Below are 20,344 nucleotides of genomic sequence, written 5' to 3'. Positions count from 1 at the left end.
AGAGAGGAGAGAGGGGAGAGAGAGAGAGAGAGGGGGGGGGGGAGGAGAGAGAGAGAGAGACAGAGAGAGAGAGAGAGAGAGAGAGAGAGGAGAGGAGAGAGAGGAGAGGGAGCGTTCCTTACCAGAGAGCGCGTCCCGGCACAGGTTGCAGTAGGTGGGCCGCGCGTGTGAGGTGGCGTACCAGTGGTGCTGGCCGGACAGGAAGTCATGCTGGTCGCCGCTCTGGAGGAAAGAAAGGAAAACAAAAACACGACATTTTATTTCGATTCAAAACACACACTTTGGCAACACTGTGTCAGCAGAACCGGCGGCGCCGCGCGCAGGTGCGTGACTACGCGGGAAATCCAGTCAGCCCCCCACCCCCTCCCCCTCGTGTCCTTTCCGTGTACATACCCAAGCGCTTTTCCGCGCCCTCTGCCCTTTCGGACTGCTCCCCCCCCCACCCTCTCTACCCATTTCGCCCTTTGCCATTCGTGGCTTTACGAGAACCATCAGGCCACTAAGCGTGCCAGTCCACACACACACACACACACACACACACAGCAAATATGGTGATGAGCTGCGCGGCCTGCAGGCGGGGCTAGGGCCTGCTAGGGCCGCGCTGCGCCGCAGAGTCACAGAGTGCCCCTCCGGCCCGGAGGCTCCGGGCGAGGTCGTGCTAGCCGGCGGATCGTGCCGAATCTGCAAGGGCGATTCCGAAGGCCCGTTTCGTGGCCCTGTCTCCCTCGCACACCTACGACACGCCCCCTGGGAGCGACAGAGACAGAGCGACGACACGAAACGAGCCCTCGGAATCGCCACGCTGGCTCGTATCCAGCCCGTGCAGCAGCCCCCGAGCAGACTGACACTGACTCCGAGTCTCTCTCTCTCTCTCTCTCTCTCTCTCTCTCTCTCTCTCTCCCTCGCTCTGGCTTTGCTGGCTTTGCTTTGCATATGCATGTATGCGTTCCCGAGTGCCGCGGCAAGCCATGGCAGCAGACCGATTCCGAGTCGTTTCCGTCGCTCTGTCTCTCTCGCACTCTTGGAGCGGCCGGCACAGGTGCGAGAGAGACAGAGCGACGAAAGCAACTCTCGGAAGCAGTCTGCGGGCGCAGGGTGTGTCTTGCCTCTGCGATCGAGTCGAGGGTTCCGGGCCATAACCGGGCCGGCCGGTCTAGGTCACACACGATCAAGGTCTTTCGACCCGGTCGGGGGACTCGACTCAGTCAGGACCCAGTCATGCAAGGGAGGCACACTGGTAAAGCTAAAGCGTAGTATTACCCACTGTTTTCAAGCGTAATCAGGTTACGCTTGAAACAAGCGTAACAGGCTCTCCGTCAAGATTCCCCCTATCTAAATGCATGGGGAATTTCTAGTCTATGCTTGATTTCAAGCGTAACGTCTTCAAGCGTAACTTTTGCTTACTCAGCACCTACAACCAACTGTCTACTAAGTACACACTTACAATGCGTGCTTGCAATACACACTTACAAACGCATGCTTGGCCAAGTACCACTTACAAATGCATGCTTGCAAGTACACACTTACAAACGCATGCTTGACGCATGGAGTTACGGGCGCAGCGTTGTAAGTGTGTACTTGCAAGCTGCATTTGTAAGTGTGTATGGCTAAGCAGCGTTGAAGTGTGTACTTGCAAGCCGCATTGTAAGTGTGTACTTAGTAGACAGTTAGGTTTGCAGTGCATAGAGTTACGCTTTAGTTACCAGTGCAAGCGAGGCCTAGGTCACGGCCTGTGGGCTTCGTCCGTCGCACAGTGGGCCAGAAGACCGGTGGAGGCGGCCAAAACTCTAGACGCGGGTTGAGCTCCAGAGTCGTTGAGCAGGACTCGAACCGAACGACTGACCCCACCAATGGATTGCTCTCCGAACGAGGAATCCATTGGTGGGGTCACACGTTCGGTTCTAGTGCCATTTAGCGACTCTGGAGCTCGAAACGCGTCTAGAGTTTTGGCCGCCTCCACCGGTCTTCTGGCCCACTGTGCTTCGCTTAGTCCAAGCCGCGGCAGCCGCCGTCCAGTCCGAGAGACCCGCTCTTTCGTCGTCCTGCCCTCTCGCACCCCTTCGGGACGCCCCATGGGTGCGAGGGAGACAGAGAGACGATATGACTCTTCGGAATCCGCCTGCAGGTCTGTGGCGGCCGCGGGCCGCCCCCTTCCCTCCGCGCGCCGAGCCGTCGGGCCCCACACTCTGACAAATCGAGGCGGCCCTGCGCTGCCCCGTCAATCAAAATGGCCGTCATCGGGGACAGCTCTACCGACCCCGCCCCGCCCCGCCCCGCCCCGCCGTCCGCGGCCCGACCATGACCGGGACGAGCTAAGGGGCAAGTTACAGGCGGACGGCGGAAATTGCATTCGTCCGTGTGTGCGTGGTGTGTGTTTGTGTCAGTGAGTGAGTGACTGAGAGAGAGAGAGAGAGAGAGAGAGAGAGAGAGAGAGAGAGAGAGAGAGAGAGAGAGCACCCACCCCTTCCCCGGCTGCCTCTCTGGATGAAGGATAAGACCGCTGCCTTCCTTCCGTCCCGTGCCGGCCGCGCTGGCCGGGGAGAGATCGCACCCCCGATATGGGGACGGGTCCTTATCGAGACGTTTCCGCAGACCGAGTTTCTGGCCCACTCACATACACACATCATGACACACACACACACACACACAAAATAGCTCTCCCTCCCTCCCTTCTCCGACTCTCTCTCTCTCCCCTCTTCCCCCCCCCCCTCTCTCTCTCTTTCATTCACTGACGGCCGTCGAGGCGGACGCCTTGCTGGACGAGGTTGACGCGACTGGTGCGCGAAATCAGGGCGCCGTGGGTCCGGAACGCCGGAACGCCGCGAACGGCCACAGGGGGCCTTCTAGGAAAGGCCGGCCAGGGTGTGGCGGTGGCGGGACGCGTGGATGGCGGGGCGGGGCGGGGCGGGGCGGGGCGGAACCCAAGTCCCCCGCGAGTGAACCCCTCCGCAGCCCCCTGACAGGCCGGGCGTTTTTGGTTGTGTCGGGTCGATGCATGAAAAGGCAAAAAAAGGGAAAAAGTCGTCCGTGCACACCGAGTCGGTATGAGAGATGGCGACCCCACGCCGTGCAAACCACCGCAGCGGCGGCGCGCCGGGCAGGGCAGGGCAGGGCAGGGCGGGGCGGGGCGGGGTGGCAGGGCGAGGCGGGGCAGGGCGGTTCGTCGCTCCGCCCCTCTCGCTCGCACCCGAACGGCACGGCCCGTGAGTGCGAGAGAGACAGAGCGACGCTGTTCGGAATCGCTCTGCAGGCGGAGAAGTACAGCCCAACAAAACACAAACACACAAAGCGGCGCGGAATGATGGAAACAAACACGGCAACGCGGCGAGCAAAACGGGCCGATTAGAACCGCGGCAGCAGACTCATTCCGAGAGTCGCTTTCGGCGCTCTGTCTCTCTCGCACTCACACGGGACGGCCCACGAGTGCGAGAGAGACAGAGCGACGAAACTGACTCGGCGCGGCGGCGTGCCCAGGCGCGCCGCCCCGAGCACGTCAAGGACTGTAAGGCCGCATCCCCTTTTTTAATCAACGACGGCCCGCCATACCGGGACGGCTGGACTCCACCAGAAATAATACGAATCGCGCCACCATCGCCAGCCAACCTCGCCGATAATCACGATGACAGCAACAATAACAGTGAAAGCAACAGCAACAACAAGAGCAGCGACGGCAGCAGGGCGGCCGGGCGCGACGCGGCTTGTCAACGCCACTGCCGATAAAGGCAACGCGCCAAGCGGCCAAACGGCGGCCTCGGGCTATTTGGCCGCGGCCAGTGTGGATGGCTTTATTCGCAGACACACATACACACACAAGGACACAAACATACACACATACACACAAGGGGGGGGGAGAGCGAGAGAGAGAGAGAGAGAGAGAGAGAGAGAGAGAAAGAGAGAGGGAGAGAGAGAGAGAGAGAGAGAGAGAGAGAGAGAGAGAGAGAGAGAGAGAGAGAGAGAGAGAGAGAGACAGGCAGACAGACACCATTCTAGCGGAGCAGAGCGGCAGAGCGCCTGTCAATGTCAGGGTAGGCCAGCCCGCCACGCAGCGGAGTCTTGCGCACTGCCCACCCCGTCCACGCCGGGCGCTCCGTGTCGTCCGTGTCGCTGCACTGCGCCTGTCTGTCTGTCTGTCTGTCCGCTTGCCCGCAGGCGCGGATACAGGGGGGCAATGGGGTTTTTGCCCCCCCCCCTTGACCCTAGATAGCCGCCTGAAAGGTAGGCAAAAAGTGCTACTTTGCCCCCCACCCCCATAAGCCGCCTCTGGATCCGCCACTGCTTGCCCGTCTGCCGGTCTGTTTGTCCCACAGTGTGCGTGGTGCGAGGCAGCGGGCGGACGGCAGCCAAACTTGCTGGCGGTCGAGTCCCCGAGTTCCCTCCCGCCGAGTCCCACGCCGCCAACGACGCCGCGAGGGAAATGCAGCAGGCCGCGACGACGGCAGGGCGAGGAGTTGGCGGCCAGTTCTGCGGGGGAACGCACCCCCGCACAGTGGGCTAGAAGACCGGTGGAGGCGGCCAAAACTCTAGACCGGTCTTCTGGCCCACTGTGCGCCGCCCCGCCAAGCGCGCACCTGGAACCGCGCGGCACAGCTCCAACTCCCGGACGTGTCCCATGTCTACCTACACATCACTCTCTTCACAACGGGCCGGTTCCGAACACGGTCACGCTGTCTCTTTCGCACTCGTGGGGCCTCCCGTAAAGGTGCGAGAGAGACAGAGCGACGTTCAGCATTAGCCTTGAGTGCAGGCGTGAATGCAATCAACCTGACGCCTGTCGCGTGAAGCGCGTCCCCTCTCCACCCACGCGAATCATCTCTCTCTCTCTCTCTCTCTCTCTCTCTCTCTCTCTCTCTCTCTCTCTCTCTCTCTCTCTCTCTCTCTCCCCACAGTGTCAAGTCCCTCCTCATATCCGCTGTCAAACGCAGGACGAGGCAGCGACAGCCGCCTCCTCAATCGACGTCACGCTGCGCGCCTCGGCACGATACCATTATCACGGCCAACAAAACAACAACAAAAACCACATAAAAACAAAAAAAAGGCGATCGGGTGATTGAACGCGCGGCGGCGGTGGCAGCGCCAACATGCTGAAAAAGAAACAAACTTTCGCCCAAAAGATTTGCATGTCGCACAAACTTTACGATACGCATGAGGCCACAACCCCGTTTACAAGTTTACAAACTATAGAAAACGGCCACGCCACTAGAGATGTGCGAACAGGCTGTGTTTGAATCCGAACGAACACGAACAGGAAATTTAAAACTTAATTCGAACCGAACCGAACCGAACACGTCACTATTTTTTTCGAACGAACCGAACCGAACACAATGTTGTTCGAATCCGAACGATCAAGGCTCGAACGAAGGCTCTTAACAAGAAATACTACAATGTGGACTCAAATGTAAATATTGGTTCATTTCAGTTCTCATATGCTTCCGCAAAAAAATCGCTATGATTTGTCTTTATCATTATAATTTTTTTAGAAGGGACACGAAACTTGTCGAGCGACATGCATAGAATCCTGGTTCTGCGCTGCTTGTTCACACGTGTCCGCCCAGGTCTAAAAATCTTGTGTGGTTTGCGGGATCCTGTATCATTTTGCAGGATCCCGTCTAGTTTTACGAGATCTCGTATGGTTTTGCGGGATCCCGTTAGAACACTCAAGATCCCGGGAGGGTCGCACAGGATCCCTTAAGACCTTACGGGATCCGGTAAGGGTCACACAAGATCCCGAGAGGGTCATAAGGGATCTCTTAAGTAGCCGGGATCCCGGGAGGGCTGCACAGGATCCCGAGAGGGTCGTACGGGAACCTGCACTCTGCCGAGATCCCGGGAAGTACGCACGTGATTTCAAATTTAGATATGCTGTAACTCGGAAAGTTTTTAACATTTTAAGCTCAAAATTTGTATGGGGTATATTGGCTAAAATTCACCAGTGCCATTTGAATTTTATTGAAATCTAACAACTTTTTTCTGCTATCTCGAAAACCGCTGGAGCTATCCAAATTTTGACTGCAGATTTGGATAGATCTCGGTTCCAACGCCCTAGATAATACAATCTTTTGATTCTAACTGCAGGAGAAGTTGCATTTTCACGTCTTTATCTGTACTTTACAGGATCCTTTTAGTGGGTAAAGGATTCCTTTCCGGCATACGAGATCCCGTCCTGGCGTACAGGATCCCGTCCCAGCATACGGGATTTTGAAAATTCGTTAAAGGATCCCGTGTGTCCTCACGGGATCCCGTCCAACTCAGGATCCTGTATGGCTCGGGATCTCGTATAGTAGTACGGGAATCCCTTAACGAATTTTCAAATCCCGTATGATCGTACGAGATTTTTAGACCTGGGCGTAGTGTATCGGGTCGTTGTTCAGACTCGAACGCACCTTACAATAATTTTACGAACATTTCGTGTGCGAGCACTAAGTGTTCGTTACCGATCGAACTAATTATGTGTTCGGTTCGTTCGTGTTCGTTCGGAGCCGAACATGTTCGCACATCTCTACACGCCACTTTATTTTTATGGTGATTAATGATCGACGTTTACAACGGAGTCCATCGGAACGGAAGCAGGAAACAAAGCCGGGCACGTCCCGCAAATCACACAGTGGATGTGCCAGACGACCGGGGGCGGCCAAATTCGAGACGCGTTTTGAGCTCCAGAGTCGCTAAATCGGACTCGAACCGATCGTGTGACCCCACCAATGGATTGCTCTCCGAACGAGGAATCCATTGGTGGGGTCACAGGCTCGGTTCGAGCCCCATTTAGCGACTCTGGAGCTCAAAACGCGTCTAGAGTTTTGGCCACCGTGCACTGTATACACGCTACTTGTGTACAGTGGCGGCGCAAGGACTCTTCGGGCAAGGACAGCGCGCTGCCTCCCCGCCACGGCACGCCACACCGGAGTATCGAGCCATCGAGCCCGCGCCGAATATCGACACTCCACGTCGCGCGCAAAACGGCAGCAGCGCCCGTCGAGGGATTCCGAAAAGGCGCGTCGTCGCTCCGTCTCTCTCGCACTCATGGGGCTTGCCGTGCGGGTGCGAGAGAGACAGGGCCGTTCCGGCGGCATCCTGCACGCAGCGCCAGGCAGCGCCGTGCTTCGGGGACGCGCGGCGTTCGTCATGGCGGCGGCGGTTGTTCCCAGGGGAGCCCCCCCTTGCACACTGACTCCGAGAGTCGTTCTCGTCGCCCTGTCTCTCTCGCGCCAAAACGGGACGCCCCATGAGCGTGAGCGAGACAGAGCGACGCGAAACAAAATCTCTGAATCAGTCTTGCTGGCCCTTCCGAGCAAGTCCCCGGGGACCTCCTCCAACCACTCCACCGCCAGCGCCTCGGCCCGGCCCGACCAAGGGCCCAGCAAGGGCCCGGCCGCCCCGCCAGCCGAACGGAAAAGTTATGTGTGCAGCGGGTCGCAAGGTGTGGGGCGTGGCAGGGCGGGGCGGGGCAGGGCGGGGCGGGGCGGGGCGGGGCGGGGCGGGGCGGGGCGGGGCGCGTGGTGTGGCAGGACGGGGCGCGCGAGCACCAAGGGTTATGAAAGCGGGCGGGAATGATAACACCGAACAAAAGCCGCGCTCTCGTGCGAGGACGCGACGGGGGACATCCCCGGGAGGGGGGGGGGAGTGGGAGGGGGAGGGGGAACCACAATGGGGGCCAGGAATGAGGCGGCGGGGATGCAGCATTATGAAGTCACCGAACGAGGTCTAGAAATGAAATTCCAGCCATGGAGACGTGCCAACGAGCCTCCTCACCCTTCCCCGCCCCGCCCCGCCCCGCCCCGCCCCTCGCAGGTGGCTGGCTGGGTTTGGCTCCGCGGGTGAAGAGGGCAGAGGGGGGCTTGGCTGTCTAGTGGCCCGGAACAGAGGTGCGAAACTGGCGAGCTCGGCAGTTCGGCGGCGGGCCTCGGCGCCGTTTCGGCCCGTTTCGGGGTCCGTTTCGGGGTCCGTTTCGGGGGCCATTTGGGCCGGTGCGGCGAAGGGCTGGCTGCTAAGTCAGGATGAAGAGGACGTTGCATTGCCACTGTGGGCCGCAGGCGCGGCCGCAGGCCACAGGGGTCACTCGATTTACTACCTTCCCGCGACGTAGGTGCTGTGTCGGTGTGTCACGCCCCGGAGTGCAACGCAAAAGCCAAAAAAAATTAAAGAAACAAAAAAAAAGATAATTTAATATTTTTCAAAAATTGGCAGATTATTAATTTGACGGCAGTGCGCCAGTCTGCCAGGCCGCTCGTTCCGTTTATAACGGCCCATTCCAACGGTAACGCGCTCTGCGATAATGACCAGCAAAGCGGCGACGCATTCTCTCTCTCTCTCTCTCTCTCTCTCTCTCTCTCCTCTCTCTCTCTCTCTCTCTCTCTCTCTCGTTTTTCTTTCTATTTTAGTTTGGATCCGTACAGGATCAAAAGGAGAGAGCAATTAACCCGCGGCTGGTCGCTGCGCTATGGTGGTGCCCTTTCCGAAGGGCTTTGTACCAGTGTACCCGACTTGGAGACGTGGGGCCCCGCCGCCGCGCCAGCCAATTGACTCCTCGCCAAGGAGATTAATCCGGACCTGCAGGGTCATCCAGGACCCTCCCAACCCCCGGCAGGGCAGGGAATGGATGCGGAATGGATGCCGAAACTCACCTCGAAGTCGTTGCCGAGGCGGGCGCCGCCGGTCCGGTTCGAAGCCGCCTTGAGCGACGACACCCACTCCTCCATCAAACAGCGCGACTCGGCGGCCAACGCCAGGCGCCGGCAGGGGCTGATCACCTGGAAGGTAAACAAGCACATCAGCATCAACGTCAGCAACACTTAAAACCTTACCAAGTACCAACTGGATTCCCTGCCGGCTTGCCGATACCGGACACCGGAGGAGACCGGAGGAAACTCCTGGAGCCGTCCGCCCTGATTGACGCGTCCAGCCGTCGCTCTGTCTCGCTCGCACTCACGGGGCGTCCCGCCTGGGTGCGAGAGAGACAGAGCGAAAGGGCACTGGGCGGAACGCGGAGACGCTCTGCAGGCTGTCTCGCTCGCAACCCGTGCGGGATGCTGCACCTATGCTTGGGGGAGAGAGAGAGAGAGAGAGAGAGAGAGAGAGAGAGAGAGAGAGAGAGAGAGAGATACAGCCCATGGGCCGAGGGGCAAGGCAGCGGAGCGCAGCGAAGGGTTGGCCACTGCAAAGGGCGAAGGGCCGCCCGACCGCTCCATAGCACTGCGTATACAGCAGACTGAGAGTCGCCGCTCTGTCTCTCTCGCACCGAAGACGGACACCCCCATGCGTGCGAGAGAGACAGAGCGACGACTCTGCTGCGTAGCCCCACGCGTCATCCCGGCCAAGATTCAAAGGGCACGCCTGCCGCCGAGTTAACCCCGACGCCTCCCCCCTCCCCCTCCACTTTGATGAGGCTTTTACCTCTTGACGGCGCAGCACACTCGGGGCAGGCGGGCTATGGCCGTGTCTTTTTTGTTTTCTCCGAGGAAGAGAGAGACAGAGCGAGCTGCTCCTTGCCAGCGCTCCAGCCGAGGCTCCAGCCGCTCCAGCCGGGGCTCCAGCCGAGCACGTGGCGCTTGGCGCGCCCAACTTTTAATGGTCAGGCAACAAGTAGTAGCGCTGGGGGAGGGAAGGGCATGATGGCGAGAGAGTGAGAGAGAGAGAGAGAGAGAGAGAGAGAGAGAGAGAGAGAGAGAGAGAGAGAGAGGAGAGAGAGAGGAGAGAGAGAGGAGAGAGAGGAGAGAGAGAGAGGAGAGAGAGGAGAGAGAGCGTTCCTTACCAGAGAGCGCACCCAGGTTCGAAGTCCAATTCGAATGGTTTCTCCTGCTGTGCCAAATCGCGCACAAGTTGCAACTTTCCTTTTTCGGCAGTGCACCGCGCCGTGGTTTGCGGCGTTACGCGGTGGTGCTGCATTCTCCGCCGGCGAGTCGCAGCCTCAAAGGAACTACTCTGCGGTCGCTAAGTATCCCGATTCGCAACTAAATGCCGCCGCTTCCCCCTCCGCCCCTCCACTGTGAGCGGCTTGGCTTCGCAGCTTCGCGCACCGACTCCCTACTCACTCAACCTGGCCACGTCTGCCGCGTCTCCCTGCGTAGCGCTGCGTAGCGGCAGACTGACGCCGAGAGTCGTTCTGTCTCTCTCGCACTCGTGAGGCGTCCCGTACGGGCGCGATAGAGACAGAGCGACGAAAAACGACTCTCGGAATCAGTCTGCAGCAGCGCCGCCGCGTCGTCTCCAAAGTTGCCTCAACTACCCCGTCTACGCCATCCTCCACAAGCCGCCAAGAGTCCCAACCCCGCCCCGCCCCGCCCCGCTCCACCCCACCCCGCGTCGTCGAGTTGGCGTGGAACGTGCGTGCATGGCAAGCGACGACCAAATGACACCCCGGCGGCCATCGGGCACTTTTCCTGTCAAGTCCGTCTTGCACGCACGGACGTAGGCACGCGCGCTCGTCTCTCTCTCTCTCTCTCTCTCTCTCCCCCCCCTTCCCCCTCGGTCTGATGTTACTGCCACAAATCGCGGGGCCGTTATAATTGGAACACAAACACAACACGGCCCGCCATTCTGTGAACTGGGAGCGCCCCAGGGAGAGAGAGAGGGAGAGAGAGAGAGGGAGAGAGGGGGGGGGGAAGAGGGGGGAAATAGGGTGTGGGAGAGAGAAGAAGCGTTTTGATCCGCGAGAGACATTGAGAGGGGGAGGGGAGGGGGGGGGCAAGGGGTGTGTACGACGCCGCTCTTTGCAATTTGTTATTGCGCGACACGTGACACGGTGTGTGAAACGTGTTTCCCTGGCCATGTTTTCGATACAAAGTGGGGGAGAATCCGTCGACCGCAGACACACACACACACACACACACACACACACACACACACTCACACAGAGGCAGCCAGCTGGTGGCGGTTCTTCTCCCCGCCAAGTTGGTGAACAGGGCTCCAATTACCGCTAGTTTATCTTCCATTTGCCGGCGTAGCGACGCGCGGCGTGGCACTGCGTAGCACCCGACCCAATCCCGGCGTCCCAGTGGCTGGAGCCTCATTCCGAGGAGTGCTTCTCGTGGCCGCTCTGTCTCTCTCGCAGCGCGCCGGCACCGCCATGACGCCCGACGAGCGCGAGAGAGACAGAGCGACGACAAAAGCGCTGGTCTGTTGGCAGGCAGCAGGGCTGCGCGCGTGCGGCCTGCCCCCATCCCCTTTCCATCCTCCACGCCTTGCGCAACTTTGCAACAACAAAATTTCGTTTCCACTGCCGTCGCGCTGTCGGCGTGACGCGCGCGAGCCCCCGAGCAGAGTCGCTCTGTCTCTCTCGCGCCCGGACCGAACGCCGCGCGAGTGCGAGAGAGACGGCATGACGTGCGGGCAAGCGTGTGTGTCAAAGTGTCATGCATCGTGTATGCGGTACGAGGTGGGCATGTCGTCCGCAGTGGCGGATCCAGAGGGGGGCCTTTCGCCAACACACAGGGCACAGTGGGCCAGAAGACCCGTGCAGGCGGCCAAAACTCTAGACTCTAGACACCAAACGTGTGACCCCACCAATGGATTCCTCGTTCGGAGAGCAATCCATTGGTGGGGTCACACGTTCGGTTCGAGTCCCATTTAGCGACTCTGGAGCTCAAAACGTGTTCGCGATTTTGATCGCCCCCACCGGTCTTCTGGCCCACTGTGCAGGCGCAAAGTGTTGCTTTTTGCCTGACTTTCAGACGGCTATCCAGGTGTCAGGGGAGAGGAGTGGGGGGCAATTGTCCTGTCGCCCCCTTCTGGATCCGCGCGTCGCGCCGAGTTCGACCCCTTCGACCGGGCGGGCCGGGCGGGCCTGGGCAGGCCGGGCCGTCGCGCGCCGCGGAGGCGCGGCCTAGCGCGGCCATGCCACCCGCGGGGGATCGAAGCCCAAGGTTATGCCTGCAGCGCCGAACTAAAGTTAGATCAAGAGAAAAGAGGGCGAAAAGAAACAAGGTTTGTTTACTTGAAAGGTGTGAGCGACGTTCCTCACGACGAGGTTGGTGACGGTCGAGTCTGACAGGTCGATCTCGTCGAATATCACAGCCTGCAACAGAGGGAGAGAAGAAATAGTCAGCGACGAGCAGTCGGCAGTGCAACAAAGAACGAGGAGGAAACCCTAGAAATTAGTGAGAAACGAGCAGTCGGTGGAGAAACAGACGACGACGACAGTAACAACAACCACCACCACCAAAAAAAAAACCAGCTCGGCATTAATGAGGCGCGGCGAGCAGTCCGGCAGTGTAGGTACACCTGTACACACGTACCGTGCAGCCCTCCCAACTTTAGATGCGTCCGCCTGCATACATGATTCATGCGCCCTTTTCCCCCTCCTTCTCTCTCTCTCTATCTCGCTCATTCTAATGCGCGGCTCCAAAGTATGAAAAAGCAGAGAGGCGGGCGCGCCATCTGTCTCACATGGAAAACTTTTCTACTTAACTCTCGGCGCCCCCGCACTACCGCGGGGCCGCGCCCCCTCCGATGCGCCACCGGGGATACCGGGGGTGCTATGCATACTTCACGCGGCCAGCCCTCGTCGTCGAGGCCCTCGTCCTCGCCCTCGCTTTGGGGCACGTGCGGACTGATTCCGAGAGTCGCGGGCGTCGTCGCTCCGTCTCCCTCGCACCTGTGCGCCACCGCGGCACGCCCCGCGAGTGCGAGAGAGACAGAGCGACGGGGCGCCCCGCTCGGAATCAGCATTAGCATGCCGTCGAGCGAGACACTTTTGCATCGAGTCGCGTCTCTCGTACTACGGGAGCGCGAGTTCGAGTGTGTGTGTTTGTGTGTGTGTGTGTGTGTGTGTGTGAAAGGGGGTGGGGGGTCGATGCAACAATAATGCGTCGCGTGCCACGAGTTCGGAAGCAGACACTTCGCAACACTCGCAAAGGGGGGGGGGGGCAGAGGGCGTAACACGCAAACGACGATGTGGGAAAAGGCGGCGTGCAAATATTACGTCACCCGTTTAGGGGGGGGGAGGGGATCTAACGGAAAGTGATGGTAGATGATGTGGGGAGGGGAGGGGGGTTGAGCAGAGATGACGTAGTTTTCTGCTGAGAGCCGCGTGGCGTCGGCTTCGCGTAGACGACGCTGCGGCCACCCGACCGGCCAAGCCAAGTTCTTATTCTGATTCAATTTTGACCTTTTTTTGCTTCGATTTTAGTGCCATGACTATGATTTTTTCTTACTAGTCTTTACAAATGAAGACTTTTTGTATTAAACTTTGAGATATTGCTAATGTTTTTGCACCTACAGTGTGACTCGCTTGCGAAAACTCAAAAAATAAGAAAACTACGTCATCATAGGGGGAGGGGAGGGGGTTGCGTCAGGGATGACGCTGAGTGATGGTGGGGGGGAGGGGGTATCAAAAAGTGGCCTAAAACAGGTGACGTAATATTTGCACGCCGCCAAAGAAAATCCATGGACACATTTTTCAACCGTGAAAAATACGAAACACGGGGGTCGGTGGTGGGAGAGAGTTTGCGGGCGTGGGGCGTTTGATCACGGAGGCGGTCCCCTCGGTTGGCTTGCCGGCTCGCTTTGCCAGCCAAGAAGGGCGCCAGCAGCAAGACCGATTCCGAGAGTCATCTTCGTCGCTCTGCCCCGCTCGCACGCATGGGGCGTCCCGTGGAGGTGCGAGCGAGACAGAGCGACGAAAACGACCCTCGGAATCAGTCTGCAGGCCGGCGAAGCCGCGAAGCCCAGCGTCTCGCTCACCGCGCCGCCCCCGCCGAGTTTGCAGCCGGAGTATTGGCAGCCTCGGCAGCCCCAACGAGTTGTGGCAGTTTGACGCGGTGGCCGCAGAGCCGTCGCTCTGTCTCTCTCGCACCCGACGCGACGCCCCGGGGGTGCGACAGAGACAGAGCGACGAGGACTCTTCGGAACCAGTCTGCTGGGGGACGGCACCTGGAGTGACGCACTCCGGCCGGGCACAGTGGGCCAGAAGCCGGTGGAGGCGGCCAAAACTCTAGACGCGTTTTGACCTCCAGAGTCGCTAAATGGAACTCGAGCCGAACGTGTGACCCCACCAATGGATTCCTCGTTCGGAGAGCAATCCATTGGTGGGGTCACACGTTCGGTTCGAGTCCTATTTAGCGACAGTGGGGCTCAAAACGCGTCTAGAGTTTTGGCCGCCTCCACTGGTCTTCTGGCCCACTGTGCGACGCTCTGTCTCTCTCGCACCCCTGCGGAGGGCACTAAGGAGTGCGACAGAGACAGAGCGACGAGAGCGCCGCCGTTCGGAAATGAGCTCGCAGTGTACCAGGCGGGCCGCAAAAACCACGTGGTGTGGTGGAAACGGGACGGCGCCGGGGGAACCATGTTTAATGGACGAGGGATGCTGTGGCCCCGAGAAGCAGGCTGACTCCGAGGAGACGACGCTCCGTCGCTCTGTCTCTCTCGCACTCGTGGAGCGTCCCACCACGTCCCGCGAGACGGAGCGATGAGACGCCTCTTCGGAATCGCTCGGCGGTCGAAGCGACTCCTCCAAATTTATCGCATTCCAGAAGACAGCCAGCCAGCCAGCCAGCCAGCCAGCAAGCCAGCCAGCCAGCCAGCCAGCCAGCCAGCAAGCCAGCAAGCCAGCAAGCCAGCCGGCCAGCCAGCCAGCCAGCCCGCCAGCAAGCGAGCCAGCCTCCCGCGGCCTAATTATTCCACAAAGCGTGCTGGAGCCAGCAGCAGCAGCCTCGCGCACAGCGCAGCGTAACGCCACAGCTCAGCACAGCGGGTGGCGTGCATCAGCGTTTCGCTTCAAATTTCCTCCGCCCCGCCGCGCCACGCCGCACGTCTTTGCCCGCGGAGATAGGGGCCCGCCCCGCCCCACCCCGCAAGAACAAAGCCTTCGCGACGACGCCTCCGCGACGCCCGCCGCGCTAATTTCTTTTTCTGCTGGCAATTTCCTCCTCCTTTGCGACCTTCTGCGCGCTTTTTCTCCTCCGGAAGCAAACATCCGAACCTCATCACAGAGATTGCGTCGCCGCAAGGGCAGGCAGATGGGCGGGACGACGGGCAGGCAGGCAGAAGGGCAGATGTGGAGGCGGACAGACAGGCAAACAGACAGACAGACAGACAGACAGACAGACAGACAGGCAGACAAGCAGACAGACAGGCCTTAAGGCAGACAGACAGGCAGATGAGGAGGCTCTCCTCGTTCGGAGAGCAATCCATTGGTGGGGTCACACGTTCGGTTCGAGTCCCATTTAGCGACTCCGGAGCTCAAAACGCGTCTGGGATTTTTGCCGCCTCCACTGGTCTTCTGGCCCACTGTGCGTCGCCTTGCTGTCCCCTCGCCTGTCCCGCGTGCCAAAGCCAAAGTCGTCCATAAGCCCCATCACATCATCCAAGTCGCTCATCCTCTTTCCGCTAATGCGTCTCTATTATCTGGGGCAGCTCTGCGGCTTAGTCCCTGTCTGTCGCTGGTTCGAATCCCCGCAAAAAAGGGCTGTACAAAAAGAGAAGAAGACGAAGAAGAATAGAGGCGATTCAGTACGGTGATTTTTTCCCCGCGAATCCTCACGGCAGGAGCCAACCAACCCGACTCTATTGGGCCAGGCACGATCAGCAGACTGATTCCAAGAGTCGTTTTCGTCGCTCTGTGTTTCCCGCACACTCATGGGGCGTCGCCGTACGGATGCGAGAGACAGAGCGACGAAAACGACTTTCGGAATCAGTCTGTGAGCCAGCCACGTTGGTTTTTGGGGGCAACCTCCATCCAGAGTCAGTCTCGCTCTGTCTCGCGAAGGGGGCCGTGCCCGACGGGGGGGGGGGGGGGGGGGGCTGGGATATCGAGGGGGTCGGCAGATGCCTGAGCGGGCGAGCCAGGGCGCGCGATAGGCAGGTGTGGGAAAGAATCGGCAGACGATTGACAGGGCCGACATAGAGTTGGCAGAAGATTGGCAAAAGGATGACGGAGAAGTTTGAAGACTACAGGCGGCTCGCTTTGACAGCAAGTCGAGCGGCCATCGGCAGATGGGTGTGACAGCATGACGGCTGATATGACGATCGCTTTGATGGATAGTAGTTGGCAGAGACAGTGGACTGGGTTCCGAGGGTCGTTTTCGTCGCTCTGTCTCTCCCGCACCTAAACGGGAGGCCAAAAGAGGCGAGGCCAAAAGAGGCGAGGCCAAAAGAGGCTAGGCCAAAAGAGGCGAGGCCAAAGGAGGCTAGGCCAAAAGAGGCTAGGCCAAAAGAGGCTAGGCCAAAAGAGGCTAGGCCAAAAGAGGCTAGGCCAAAGGAGGCGAGGCCAAAAGAGGCTAGGCCAAAAGAGGCTAGGCCAAAGGAGGCGAGGCCAAAAGAGGCGAGGCCAAAAGAGGCGAGGCCAAAAGAGGCGAGGCCAAAAGAGGCAAGGCCAAAAGAGGCGAGGCCCCTTTGGCCTCGCCTCTTTTGGCCTAGCCTCTTTTGGCCTAGCCTCTTTTGGCCTCGCCTTCTTTGGCCTCGCCTCTTTTGGCCTCGCCTCTTTTGGCCTAGCCTCTTTTGGCCTAGCCTCTTTTGGCCTAGCCTCTTTTGGCCTAGCCTCTTTTGGCCTCGCCTCCTTTGGCCTCGCCTCTTTTGGCCTAGCCTAGGGGGGCCAGGAGGCGAGGCCAAAAGAGGCTAGGCCAAAAGAGGCGAGGCCAAAAGAGGCGAGGCCAAAAGAGGCGAGGCCAAAAGAGGCGAGGCGAGAGAGAGAGGCTTTCTTCTGGTGGGGCCGAAACCACACCCCGGCCGAAACAGCCCGAGACACCCCCGCCGCGCTAGATTGCCTCCAAGCCAGGGGGAGAAATAGTGAAGCGAGGCGGGGCGTGGCGTGGCGTGGTGGTGGAGCGTGGCGGGGCGTGGCGGGGCGTGGCGTGGCGGGGTCCTCGTGAATGCCATCGATGCCGACGAGCAGCACCAGCAGACTAGTTCCCAGAGTCGTTCTCGTCGCTCTGTCTCTCTCGCACCCTGACGGGACGCCCCATGAGTGCGAGAGAGACAGAGCGACGAAAACGACTCTCGGAATCCGTCTGCGGCCGTCTGCGGCGCAGCACGCCGAGGAGGGATAAGTGGATGCGCAGCGTGGCGCAGCGTGGGCCCCGAGTATGGTACGCGAGCCACGCCGTGCCGGAGCGCCGCGAGGGTTCAAACACCCGCCAGCGCAGCCAGAGCGCACAGTGGGCCAGAAGACCGGTGGAGGCGGCCAAAACTTTAGACGCGTCTTGAGCTCCAGAGTCGCTACACAGGACTCGAACTGACCGTGTGGCCCCACCAATGGATTGCTGTCCAAACGAGGAATCCATTGGTGGGATCCTACGTTCGATTCGAGTCCCATTTACCGACGAGCTCAAAACGCGTCCGGGATTTCGACCGCCTCCCTCCGCTCTTCTGGCCCACTGTTGAGCGCAGCCAGCGCGGCGCAGCCCGAGACGAGTTTATCCACCCGCCGCTAAAACAATCCGCGCCGGTCTATTTCACGGCTGGAGGATGTCTATTCCGGGATCCGAGACGTCAGACGCGGTTTGGACGGGGAGGGGAGGGGAGGGGGCAGGTTTCCGCCCGCGCGCCTCACACACACGCACACACGCACGCACACACACACAGACACACACAGACACAAACACACACACACACACACATCTCCACGGCGACAGGGCGTGTAAGGCCAGGGGTCGGGCCGTGCCCAAACTGCATCGCAAGCGATTAACGCGGCTCAAGATTCCTCCTCCCCGATTACGTCACGGCCGTCACGGCATAGCGCGGCGACCGCGACCTGCGAAAATAGGGAAAAAGCGAAAAGGGGAGACTCTCTCTCTTTCTCTCTCTCTTTCTCTCTCTCTTCCTCTCTCTCTTTCTCTCTCTCTTTCTCTCTCTCTTTCTCTCTCTCTTTCTCTCTCTCTTTCTATCTCTCTTTCTCTCTCTCTTTCTCTCTCTTTCTCTCTCTCTTTCTCTCTCTCTTTCTTTCTCTCTTTCTCTCTCTTTCTCTCTCTCTCCAACAGTGGAGTGCAGCGAGACGGTCGTCGCCAAGTCCCGCGGGGGCGAGGGGCAACCCTAGCTGGTCCGCTTGCCCGCTGCAGGGCGGTTCCGCGATCGGCGCCCTCTCCGCTCCGTCTCTCTCGCACTCGTGGGGCGTGCCGTGACACAGTGCCGTGACGCCGTGGCGGTGCGAGAGGGACGGAGCGACGCGAACGCCGCCCGTTTGGACCCGGCCGGCCTCGCCTTCTGGCCTCGGGCACGGCAGCTGGGCACAGTAGGGCCTTCCAAGAGAATCACCCGCGTAGCCAGACACGGGCCGCACGGCAGCGGGCGAGGGCAAGAGAGAGAGAGAGAGAGAGAGAGAGAGAGAGAGAGAGAGAGAGAGAGAGAGAGAGAGAGAGAGAGAGAGAGGAGAGAGAAAGGGGGAGGGGGTGTAGTTTGAGGGCGCAGCCGCTCGGCCAGGTAATCACTGCCAGGCGGATGAATAATGGATTATACATACTGCCCGCAGGGAACGGATCGTCTGCAGGGGGACCCCGGGGGGGGGGGGGGGGGGGGGGGGGCTGTATCGGCCGGCACGTACCGACCAAAAATGTACAGCCTGGGTCGCCCTGCCCCGGGGGAGGGGAGGGGGAAGGGGGTGGCGGCAGGGCGGGCAGAGGACCTCTGTGGTTACAAAAGGTGCGCCGTCCGCAGTCCTGCCGACTGACTCCAATTGAGAGTCGTTTCCACCGCTCTCTCTCTCTCTCTCTCTCTCTGTCTCTCTCACTCTCTCTCTGTTTCTCTCTCTCTCTCTCGCTCGCACATATTCGGGACGTCCCACATGAGTGCGAGAGAGACAGAGCGACGAAAATGACCCTCGGAATCAGTCTCTGTAGTTTGGCCTTGCTGCTGATGTAGCGCGGCTGCGGGGGCTGCGGGGGCTGCGGGGGTCCGCCTGTGCCTGCAGCTGCAGCGGCTCAAAGTGCATGCGAAAGCAGCGGGCGGTGTTGTTGTTGGAAGGGAAGGGGGTGTGGCGGCGGACTGATTCCGAGAGTCGTTTTCGTCGCTCTGTTTCTCTCGCACCTATACGGGACGCTGCGTGAGTGCGAGGGAGACAGACGCAAACGACCCTCGGAATCAGTCTGCTGTCTGGCGCTGAGGCTGATGCTAAGATTTGCTTCGGCCTGGGCCACCCGAAAGAGCAGCAGGGGATGGCGATGGGAAAAGACCGCAGCTGCGAACAAGATGCGCCTCTCGCTTTTCGGGTGTCGCGCTTTTCGGTCGCGCAGCCGGTGCCGGTGCACATTGGGCCAAAAGACCGGTGGAGCGTCCAAAATTCGAGACGCGTTTTGAGCTCCAGAGTCGCCAAATCGGACTCCAACCGACCGTGTGACCCCATCAATGGATTCCTCGTTCGGAGAGCTATCCATTGGAGGGGTCACACGGTCGGTTCGAGTCCCATTTAGCGACTCTGGAGCTCAAAACGCGTCTCGAATTTTGGCCGCTCAACTGGTCTTCTGGCCCACTGTGCGGTGTCGCTGCGACCTGTACGTACGTTTCATCCCGAACAGTGCTGCTCTATGTCTCTCTCGCACCGCTACGGTCCGGTACACGGCCGGCCCACCAGAGCAGCAGAGACAGAGCGACCGACTGTTTCGGAATCAGCCGAAGCAGCACTGCATCTGTTTGCCGAGGAATCGCTCTCCTCGGCCGCCACGTGGTCAAGCCGTGCACCCAGACGGGTCAACGCGCCTTTCTACGCACGCACACAAACACACAGACACACACACACACACGAGGGGCCATGCGGAAAAGGCGGCCGGTGTGTCGGGCCGACGGCAGCCGCGACGCCCGTTTATGCTTTAGCCGAACGGGCCTATTTTTGCTTTAGCGGGCCGAGCGGGCCGGGCAGGCCGGGAGTAGCCGGGAGCCAGGCGGATGACTGGCAGGGCGGGCAGCGCGACGGATTCCGAGAGTCGTTCTCGTCGCTCTGTCTCTCTCACGCTCCTGGGGCGTCGCGTACAGGTGCCTCCCTCTGCCTCCCGGCGGTCCGCACCCCTCGCAAGCACACTGTCTCCGAAAGCCGCTTCTTTCCTCTGTCTCTCTCGCACTCACGGGGCGTCCCGCACAGGCGCGAGAGAGACAGACAGAGCGACGAAAAACGACTCTGGAGGAGAATCAGTCTCCAGGCAATCTGACCCGATTCTGCCTCACTGCGCGCCGCGCCTCCGACAAGATCAACAGCGGCCACCTCTGTGGCGCTCGCGGGGGGGGGGGGGGGGGGGGGGGGAAGGGAGGGCAGGGTTGCGACGGCGTGCGGCGGGCACGACGACGGCGACGACCTGCTTGTATTTGCTCTTCGTCACCAAGCGCACCACCTAGCCCCTATTAGCACTGGCAAGGACGCGGACACGCTCTCGGCTACGCACACAGACACACACACACGTACATACACACACTCAGACGGGGTGAGCGACGT

At 60.0% G+C, this 20,344-nt stretch overlaps 1 protein-coding gene across 4 annotated transcripts in view; it reads right to left on the bottom strand.

Annotated features, from left to right (window-relative positions):
* LOC117640037 (diacylglycerol kinase eta) overlaps positions 1–20,344 on the bottom strand; it is a 66,510-nt gene that overhangs the window by 15,332 nt on the left and 30,834 nt on the right. For all 4 annotated transcript variants that reach the window (XM_034376229.1, XM_034376227.1, XM_034376228.1 and 1 more), the window contains 3 exons: positions 11,927–12,007; positions 8,619–8,744; positions 123–222 (listed from right to left, as the gene is read on the bottom strand). In XM_034376229.1, the coding sequence (XP_034232120.1) occupies positions 123–222; positions 8,619–8,744; positions 11,927–12,007 (307 nt within the window). The remainder of the gene's footprint in view (positions 1–122; positions 223–8,618; positions 8,745–11,926; positions 12,008–20,344) is intronic.

This window comes from Thrips palmi, unplaced genomic scaffold (genome assembly GCF_012932325.1).
Source record: "Thrips palmi isolate BJ-2018 unplaced genomic scaffold, TpBJ-2018v1 HiC_scaffold_12, whole genome shotgun sequence".
NCBI lineage: Eukaryota > Metazoa > Arthropoda > Insecta > Thysanoptera > Thripidae > Thrips > Thrips palmi.
This window is presented reverse-complemented; position numbering and strand designations above follow the sequence as displayed.